The 10,686-nt window shown below is 35.0% G+C and overlaps 1 protein-coding gene across 2 annotated transcripts; it reads left to right on the forward strand.

Moving 5' to 3' along the window:
- The first annotated feature begins 6,728 nt into the window (after window positions 1-6,728).
- LOC113227806 (translocator protein) lies at window positions 6,729-9,940 on the forward strand. Of its 2 annotated transcripts, none has more exons than XM_026460832.1 (4): window positions 6,729-6,851; window positions 7,306-7,534; window positions 7,881-7,975; window positions 9,398-9,940. In XM_026460832.1, exons 2-4 carry the CDS (start codon window positions 7,312-7,314, stop codon window positions 9,587-9,589), a joined length of 510 nt encoding a protein of 169 aa, XP_026316617.1. In that variant the 5' UTR covers window positions 6,729-6,851; window positions 7,306-7,311; the 3' UTR covers window positions 9,590-9,940. The 2 variants fall into 2 exon arrangements, with proteins under 2 accessions (XP_026316617.1, XP_026316616.1); XM_026460831.1 differs by having other exon boundaries at window positions 7,306-7,546; window positions 9,398-9,936.
- The last annotated feature ends 746 nt before the right edge of the window (window positions 9,941-10,686 follow it).

A 10,686-nucleotide genomic window follows, 5' to 3' on the forward strand; every position in this document is an offset into this window, starting at 1 on the left:
AAAATCATAAACTTTAAAAAATAGCTATGGTACCCCAAGTCAAAGCCGAATAATCTTTATTTCATAGATACCTAAACATATTATACTTGAAATTGTCATATTGATAAAACTCTACCGCTCATTCGTAAGGCAGATACCCCTGAGAGGAATAAATAAGAAACTCTAAAGGTGAGGCCAGACGAACTTAATAGAAATAGATTTCTCACAGGTGGCGCTACGAAAAAACTCGTTAAAAACCAAAAAAACAAAAATCTGCAACAAGCACATAGAAAAATTAGTAAGGTTCGCTGGTTCATTCTGTGGGTTAGTTGGCATAGCATCTACCACGGTTTGCTAGAAGACGCTGCCCCTGGTTGGAATCCAGCATCTTTGTGTTAATAATTATAACAAGCTAGTGGAGCAATTTCATATAAATAATTGAATTTCATGGTGGTCAAACATCTTGACATTCAATCAAGTTAATAACTTACATTTTCATAAATGTACTGTCGCGCTATTGTAAGTATTGTTAATTTCTTTAAACTTATTTTAATTCCAATTCAAATCATACATATGTAAGCAAATTGCACTTGAAATCGTCATATTAATTAAACTCTACTTCTCATTCGTAAGGAGAGTCCCCTGAGAAGAATGAGCAAGAAATTCTAGGGGTTTTTTGTTTTGCAAATTTTGAATATGAATCGGAATCTTATTGTAGAAGCTTATTTATACATTAACCCACGAATTTGCGACTTTGTAAAGACGACTGTCAAGAATAGTTAGTTTATTTTTATTCCTCGTATTAATGTTATGTCTATTACAATTTTTAATAATAAAAAATACTGTTCTTCTTAACATAAATAACATTTTCGTTACATTTTCATAAATATTAATCTCTTTAAACTTATCTCTCAAAGACACTCTGGGGCCCAGATTGTAATTGCCCCAACCGCACGTTTCTACAGGACAAAGACTCTATGAATATGCATATATTATTAAAGAGTCAAAGTAGCTGAAGTAAACCAATCTAGCTGTTTCGACGTCTGAAAGTTTTCGTATTTTTTTAATCGTGTACACTGCACAGCGGAGCCGTTTTGATAACTTAATTTAACTTATATTTCTGAAAGACACTCTAAGGCCCAGATTGTAAAGTAGCTTCTGCCTGCGCAATTCATTTACGACGTGAATAACAAGCATCCGTAATCCTAAACTACATCGAAATCCTTTCAACGGTAGCGGCGTTATGCATCGACGTGATGCATCTTTTCATGTGTAAATTTTTTCGAGATTTCTGGTTTATGAAAATAAATAAGAGACCGAGGGGGTTCAAAGTTGAACACAAAATGATTACAGACATTTTACAGACATCGAAGCCCTTTTTACCCGTACACAGTAATTTCAATGTACTCCAGAATTAATCCGCTGGCGAACAAGCTAGAATTACTTACAAAGTCTACGGAGACATGTTTGTGATGCGATCTTAAGATAATATTGCGTCATTCAGTTGAACACTTTAAAAAGCAGGTAGGTACATACTTCAACGCCAAGATCTCCTGTGTTATCTTTTTATCGGTCAAAAGATAAAAAATATCACTAACTATCAGTTATCCTTGAATGATCACGTGTATATCATTTAACTTGTCTGCCTCTATGCATTTTGTCTACACCATAGATTCCGAGACTTCTTGGCTCAACGCCCACCACTATCACAAAAGTAATTGAAAGCCATTTTGAAAACATATTTTTTTATTACTTGACACAAAAAAATCACAAGGAAAATAAAATTATATGTGTAGTGTAGTTTATATAGATAATTCTAGGTTTTTTTTTGTTCCGAGGCCCCAAGAACTCTTCAGCGCCCAATGGGGGGCGATAGGGACCACCTTGGGAAACTCTACACGATATGTTTAGTCCAAGCAAAGTGTCCCATTACACAGGGCGTCTCACGTCTTTTATTATTAAAATCGTGTTTTGTTTTTTACTGTTTGGTCGCACATATCAACTACATCATCTAGCAGTAGAGCACCTGGTGAAAGAGTTCCTTACCTATTTTTGCCTACAAGCAGTAATGTGAGCATTACTGCGTTCCGGTTTAGAAGGGTAAAAGTGCTGCTGGTGAAATTACAGGCATATGGGACTTGTTAACTTATGTCTCTGTGGCAGTGACCCTATGAGCGGTTACACACGGCAACGATGCAAACGCGATGCAGTCGCTAATCGTCTAGCTTTACACACCCGCGTGATTTTAAGCAGCGACCCAAGCGCGCGACTGCATCGATACAAACGCGTGATTGCATCCCTACACTTGGGATTTAGAGGCGATTGCATCGATGCAATCGCGTGTTTGTATCGATGCAGTCGCGTGTTTGCATCGATGCAGTCGCGTGTTTGTATCGATGCAGTCGCGTGTTTGCATCCACGTTTCACGAACACGCGATTGCATCGCTGCTAAAAGTCGCCGCGTGTAACCACTCTAAGATCTTTGCGATTTAAAGCTCTGAATGGCACTGCAACTGTTATGGATAGGCGTGTCGCTTACCATCAGGCGCACGACGTGTTCGTCGTCGTCGTTTTTTTATCGTGTATTACACAATAAAAAAAATGCAAAATTAGTACTACTAAATAATTTACAAGTTAGTTTACTGTACTTAATTTCGGTGGGTAAAAATTTTTATTATTTGAATTCTAGAATATTATCGAGGAGTATCATTTAATTTTAATTTAGTATACCGAAATTATTTAATTATTTAATATTTCACCATAATATACTCGAATACGTAAATAATAAAAATTGCCACTGAAATTAGGTAGAGAAAGCAGACCTAAAAATTTAAATAAAATGTATTACTAAAATTTTAACTTCCAGTGAACAAAATGTAACATCTTACCAACATCAAGCATCAAAGTTTTATCTTCATAATTATAACCTTTTTATTTAAAAAACCGACCTCAAAAGTTCGTGTAATTACATATTTTGAATGCGCCATCTTCAATTTTTTTGACACAAGCAGAAGTATTATAGTTATACATACACAAAATTGCTACGATGAAATGCAAATGGGCTGGACACATAGGTAGGATGGACCGAGGTCGATGGGCAAGGAGGATCACGGAATGGCGATGTGCCAACACGCGTGGCTTAAGGTCGTCCGCTTTGGGTGGATGACGTCAAAATTTTGCATGTGGTACGGTAGCGACAGATGCCTATATCAATAGAGACTGCTAAATGACGATTTTGACAATATGTATACGCGTATTACAAGTAGGCTAGGGAGCCACTCCCCATGATCAAAGCTAGCCTATTTCGTAAATTTCTTACGCTCAAAAGGAAAGAACTGCATACTCTAACAATCACTGTCAAAGTCAAAGTCAAAGTCAAAGATTATTTATTCCATAGGTAAAATAAATTTACACTTGAAAACGTCACATTTAAGCTACTGCTCGTTCACTACGCTGACCTCCCTGAGAAGAACGAGCAAGAAACTCTAGGGATTGCTCTTTTCAAATAAACTTAAATGCTATGGAATACACTTTGAATCAAATTTGTGTGGATTCTGGAGCCATGTCGTCTTTCCATACATCTTTATCTAACACGTAGTCTTCAATTTTGTAATATGATTTTTCGATCAAAATATTTTTAATGTAGTTTTTAAACTTAGGAAATGATAAACTTAACTGTAACGGGTCATGGTCCATATTAGAATAAACACCTTTACAATTTAGGATCATGAACAGCCATCTATGCAGAGCGAAGAAACCCTACCCTGCTGCAATGCTCCTGTGTAATTGCAAGGTGAAGTACCTTGGTAAGCCGAGGTCACTCCACGAAGTGTTTAGCAAATTGAAGGAGCTTGGGCAGCACGAGTCTGCCCTGCACCCACCAAACGCAAAATAGTCACCTGGACGCCGAGTTACGGACACCAGTCCATTGTACCATACTGTACCATGCCTATTAGTTAAAGTTTAGGTATAATAAGTAGACTTTGGCTATTCTAACCTTTAATAATAACAATAGAACTTACGTGAAAATCCGTCACATTCCTCCCAAACCAAGTAACTAGCATATCCCATGCTACTGTAAAGCACAGTCCACACAGGTCCAAACACTTCATTAGGTGGGTTCCAGGGCGCCTTATTTAATCCATCATACCATGACTTTTTATTATCTTTGCTATAAATTTGGTCTCTCAAGAAATAGCCATTCACCCAGCCTCCAATGTTTGGGAGAATAATTGATCCAAGAGCTGGCCAATTTGCCATTATAAATTTTCTGAAATTGATAAATTAAATGTTTTGAGCATATTTAAATTTTTTACCATTTTACCTAAGCAACAGTAAGTGAAGGGGCTGAAGTCCTTGCTAATTACATGCCTCTGGGCATCACATTATCAAATCTTAGATATAGTAATCAAATACTTCTAGTGTTTTAAATTTAATTTCAACATTCACTGCTAAATAGAAGCAACAATGATTATCGACACAAATGTCAAGAATGTAGGTACATATTCTTAAGCAATGTAAGTATGCTTCTGTTATCCTGCACTTCAGACTTTCAACTATCTGTACCAGCAGCAATGTCCGGCTAGTTATTATTATTTTCTTTATGGCAGTCACGTTGCTTGTGCCAGTATTAGTTTTCTAAAAATTATGGCCATTATCACCAGTGTCAGTTCACTATAGGTAACGTATATAGAGTAATAGGTAAGTATAAGATTGGAAAAAAATGTTAATAAAATTAATAATAACGAGTTAGCCTGTGTGTCCCACTGCTGCGCACTGGTCTCCTCTAACAATGAGGTTTTGGCAGGCATGGGCTGTAATTCCCATAAGGGTCCAACGTGAATTGGGAGCTTCATGCATATCATTAAATTGCTTTTCTCACAAAGCAGGTTTGTGTTTTCCTTCACCGAAAAACTCGTTTCAAATGAAAATTTATACATCAATTCCGAAAAACTTAAAGATAGATAGATAAATAGAGAAAGATAGATAGATAGAGAGACAAGCCAGTATTTCAAACCACAACCTTCAAAACCAACAGGCTATTACAGCATAAAAATAATAAAAGTAAGAATTAAAACAAATAAAACAACAGCCACCTTTGGACACCTTCAATTTCGTTATTTGCTTCAGTCATAGTTGCACAAATTAAAAAAGTCTTTAAACTATTTAAAACGCCAGTCTTTTTTAAACACGTTCCTTAAACTTACTATGCCGCTAAGAGGTATCAAACTGAATGAAAAAATTGTCTAACCATTTAAGATCAGCTTAAACATCAATCTTCTCTATCTCGGTCTCTGTAGAAAAACTCCAAAAATCGCTAAAATTAGATTGTTTACACAACCTTCTAGGTTAATCAACAAACTAACGACGAGATAGGTAGTCAAAACTTCGCTGATTATGCTCAATATCCCACGTTAATCCGAAAATACTTTTTTTTATTGGTACTTACCAAATCACGAGACGATTCCAAAAATTCAACGATGACCGCAATCTTTAGAACTTAACAAGATTCACGATGACTAATATCATCTGTATCGCTCTAATCAATTATTCAATGAATTACGCAATTTTTATATTTACATTATTTATACATCACGCAATTACGCCGGCAAAAATTCTAGAAAATGTTAATTATATAGAAGCATAATAAAAACAAAGGTTACTTACATATTTTAGGTTTGGGAAATCGTATGAATTAATAATTCAGCTGATAGGATTAAACCCGGGGGAAAACTTTAATGTACGACAAGGTACGATAAACAAAACCGGCAAAAGTATCTTATATCGAGAAAATTGAATAGACTCTAAATAGTGATAGAAAACAACAAGTTTTGTAACCTTTTCAATTTAATAGGAATATAATCTAGAGTGACATTTGTCAGATGACTGACTGGATTGACTATTTCGAAATACGCAAATTATCTCAGTACATAACAAGGTACTCTTTGAAATATCTCTATTTGCTTCAAGTCTAATGGTCGTATTCCAGAAATCTACTCAATGCTCAAGTCAGGACTTGAGTATGATTTAAAGCACTAGAAATTTATGCTCAAGTCCTTGCGTTTAGGGTCGTCTTTCCAGAACGTTTCGTACGTGACGTTTTCGGATACTAGAACTCTACTCAATGCTCAATTCAGGATTTGAGTATGGTGTAAAGCAGTCGAAATCATACTCAAGTCCCCGCCATTAGGATCGTATTTCCAGTGCTTGTGTTTCCAGTGCAATCCTGACTTGAGCATTGAGTAGAGTTCTAGAATACGACCGTACAAGTCACAAATTCATAATGTCTATTCTCTGTTATTATACATGTACATCTTAGGGGATTTGTATTTACTCAGTTTCAAGCTTAGACTACTTCCTTTATGCTTTTTCCATCCCTAAGATTTGTTTGAAGCAGTATACAAAAATATTGACAACTCGTTAGAGTATGACTTCTCAGAAATCTCAGATAATGAATTACAATGACAAAAGCAAAATTAAATTTTCAATAAATACTATTTTCAGAACTACTTAAAACAAATTAATTACATTAGATGTATTGTATTATTATAATATTACCAGAGAACAAAAAAGTAATATATTACATTAATAACAAACAAAATACAATACGTACAACAGAACGTTTCCAATTGAGAAAGAGAAAGCTATAATAATTTAGTTAACGAAGAAAAAAGATAGAACCATGAAATAATTCGTGATATTTCATTATCTTATCACTTTTTATCATTCGTAATTTCGTTATAGATTACGTATTATATAATTGAACTATTTAAATATAAGTCCTTTTAAGTAACACCGGACCCTAGACTTCGATTTAAAATAATATTATTGTTCCTGACCTCAAATACTTTAACAGTGGAGGACCAACTTAGGTAAACACCTACGTAGTATAATTTATTTTTGTTTCAAAGACGTAGACATAGCCGTAAGACTGTCTTTGTATTCTTCTACATTATTCTTATTTTTTGCATGAATCTGGCGTGTTGTACTAACTAGGCCGCCAGGTAGTATATTGTTTTGTTACTGTAGTTATAGCATCATTGGCTAAATCAGTAAAAGAAACCTAACCGAGTGAGAACTACGAATAAAATTGTTAAACGCAGTTAAAAACAGCCACGTATAAGGTGGAGCGACGACCTGTTCAAAGTCAGATACTTTTGCAAGTTAATGGTGAAGTCTATGGTCAGATGTGGGCACCACTAAACAGATTGATAAAAGAGTCACACTACGCATAGCTATAAGTTCGCACCGCTGGGCACAGATCTTTTGTAAACAAGGGATTTAGGTCTATACTTACCCATAATAATTTTACGTTTCATTTTCCAGCTAACAATGCCGGACTGGACCTTAGTAGGAGCTATACTGCTTCCAAATGCAGGCGGATGGGCTAGCACCCTTACAATGATGGGCCAAGTGAAACAGCCTGATAACAAGGCTTGGTACCAGACCATTAAGAAACCCAGTTGGAACCCACCCAATTGGGTTTTTGGTCCGGCATGGACTGTTCTGTATACCGGCATGGGCTATGCTTCTTATATGATATATAAGGATTGTGGTGGGTTTACTAGTAAGTCAAGAATCCTTCAAAAGAAATTTTTCCCATTGAGGAAAGCTCAAAAATTCTGCATATTGTAATTTTTAAGTTTATTCAATGTCACAATGTTTTACTATCATGATGTTCAATTATTTTTTGTGAAATTACTCCACTAGTTTGTTCCCTTCAAAACTACTACTTGCTGGCAAAAATAGGATAAACTGACACAAAGAACTCTACTGCTACTAAATATATTATGTAATATATAGAGCAGTTACCAAAACAGGTGTAAATGCAAATTTTTTGAATATATATAAAAAAAATAACTTATTGGCTGTGAATTTTTATGTAAAATGCTGTTTTACAGATGAATCCGTGCTGCCACTTGCTCTATATGGTGGACAGTTGGTACTAAATTGGACGTGGACACCCGTCTTCTTCAGATTCCACAGAATTGGACTGGTAACTTTGTAAACTATACTTTAAACCATTATTTACGACACACAATAATACAAACAGAACATATAACAATACTAGCGGAAAAACAACAGTGTGTGTTCCTTCCGGAACAGGCTCATTTTTAATCTTTGTGGCTGTGTGACACATGGTACTGATTTCAGCCTGGCGTTGTTGACACTTACTTAATAACTAACCACTTACAGAAGTGCCCACCAGAAATAAATCTGCTAATACGTACAGTTAACAGCACTTCAAGTTACACATTGACGTATCTTGTTCCGTTGAACTGGAGGCGATTTTCGAACAAAAATGTGTAGTCTGATGTGCTGTTGTCTGTACATGCATTCAACACAAAGGACAAAACGTTTTATTTTGCGAATTTAATTATTTTTGCAAAAATGTGTACAATCACCAGCTAACTGAGTGAATGGCGTATGCAGTACAGCTGTTGGCTAATACACGAAGCTGCCATTCATCTGCAGAATTTATTTGAAATAACTCACTAACGGCCTTAATATAAAGTATATTCTTGAATAACATCATTAATTTATTATATATCACACTGTTAGGTCGATCTCTTCTAAAGAGAGGGCTTAGTTGTAAACTTTCTTCATCAGATTTCATCATAAAATATATACCTATGTACATCATATAAATAATAACATTTTTATTAAAAAGAAATATTCCACCTTAGAGGTGGTATATTTCTTTCAAATTAAACGGGACCAATACTAAGGTACACTCTGCCCAATAAAAAAAAGTCATCAAAATCGTTTCACAAATTCAAGGCCGGAGTATATACAAAAAAAGTTCAAATTGAGAACCTCCTCCTTTTTTGAAGTCGGTTAATAATATATTGCATAAATAATCACGCATTCGCATATGTACTACATACATAACTCAAAGAATTAAAGAGTGAGAAGGGATGAAACTTATCCCCATTGGGCTAACACAATTTTATTTAAACGTCGGAAACGAATGATATTTTTTTTAAATTTATTCACTTAATTCGGGCCACATGACTAATATAATATAACAATAACTATCTACACGAATTGCACTTGTCGGCGACGTGTGGCGCAATCTGGTGTCAGGTAACCGAGCGCCGATATGTGACACCCTTCGGCCAAAACTCCTCTTTCATGAAGGTCGAGAGATGTTCGGTTGGCACTCTCACCACCACAAATGAATTAAAATTCACGTCGTGTCAGGACTCCAACCGCTCGACCCTCAGTGTGTATTTAGCCTGATGTACTCAACTGTCTCCTCAGAATTATGTTATTTATGTCAAAAAGTTAAAACTGTTATTTCAAAATCCATTAATAAAGGTATACTATTGCAACAAGTAGACAAGTTACCAGAGAACTTTCATACAACTTTGTGCCGTTTCATTATTGTATATTGTGATGTATTCTTTATCCACAGGCCCTTCTCCACATAGGCGCAATAGACGTTGCAGCTACAGTATGCGCAATAAGTTTCGCTAGCGTCAACTCGCACGCTGCATACTTGATGGTGCCGTATTTGGCGTGGCTGGGATTCGCCACATGTCTTAATTACAAGATTTGGACGCTTAATAAAGACGAGAATGGTGACGAGGGGAAGGTAAAGAAGTAGGGGCGGATAGGACGAAATAGAGCATAGGGATCACATATGTGCTGAAAATTAATTGCAATTAGTTTTTTAAGTTTATTAAATGTCACGATGTTTGACCATCAGATATTCAATTATTTTTATGAAATTACTCCACTAGTTTCTAATAATTATTAAGAAAAGAATAAATTAAAACTTAGTACTGCAGTCTTATGTTTGTTTAGGATTTTTCATCATAGGAAATACTGTAACTATAGGGAAAAAATAGGGTGGTTTGCATTAATATTAGACATAACTAGTTGATGACTTTACCACCTCAGTCAGCCGTGACCATGGGACCTGTAAAGAGCTCGAAACGTCGTTTTGTATGAAAAAACAAATATACGCATTTAAATCCGGAAAAATATTTTCCTAAATAATAATCACTAATATTATTATACTGTACACATATTGTTTTGTTTAATATGAATAAATTGTCAAATACTCTATAATTATTTGTTATATCGTCAGCTCGGTGCAAGTAGTAATTAATTGCCATATTACTTACATCGCAATTAATGACTTCTTGCACTAAGCCGACAATATGAAAAACTAGAAAATTTCAGTTTTTCCATATAACATATAAAATTAGTTATGATTTTTTTCTCAAAAAAAAAAAAAACTTTAAATCACTCTCCTATAATACTTTCCAATGCATGTTAGACGTTATTACATTTCTAGCGATATGTTTGTGAATTCCATGAATATTTTTGTTTTCAAAAGTTCTAGAAAGTTCTAATCGAGTTCAATTTGTATTGTTTTCTAATTTATAAACGGGCGTTTATCACCAAAGAAATAACACGTCAATGTCAAATTGACCAATCAGGTGACTTCAACTGGCTACATAAAAATACTCCCAATAGCTATACTAAGTATGTCAATTAAATTAACAATGATTTTATAGTCTATATTTACACTACAGTGGCGAAGAGTGTATATGAAATGATTTCCATCAGCTGGCCATTCAAAAATCTAGGCATAATAATTTAACTTAATTTGAAAAAACGGCTGATTTTATTCGACAATCAAACCGCGCAAGTACGGAACGCCTGACTACTTTGTCCGACGAAGTATATTATTAT

The sequence above is a fragment of the Hyposmocoma kahamanoa genome, unplaced genomic scaffold (genome assembly GCF_003589595.1).
Source record: "Hyposmocoma kahamanoa isolate Upper Pololo Valley unplaced genomic scaffold, ASM358959v1 217, whole genome shotgun sequence".
NCBI classification, from domain to species: domain Eukaryota; kingdom Metazoa; phylum Arthropoda; class Insecta; order Lepidoptera; family Cosmopterigidae; genus Hyposmocoma; species Hyposmocoma kahamanoa.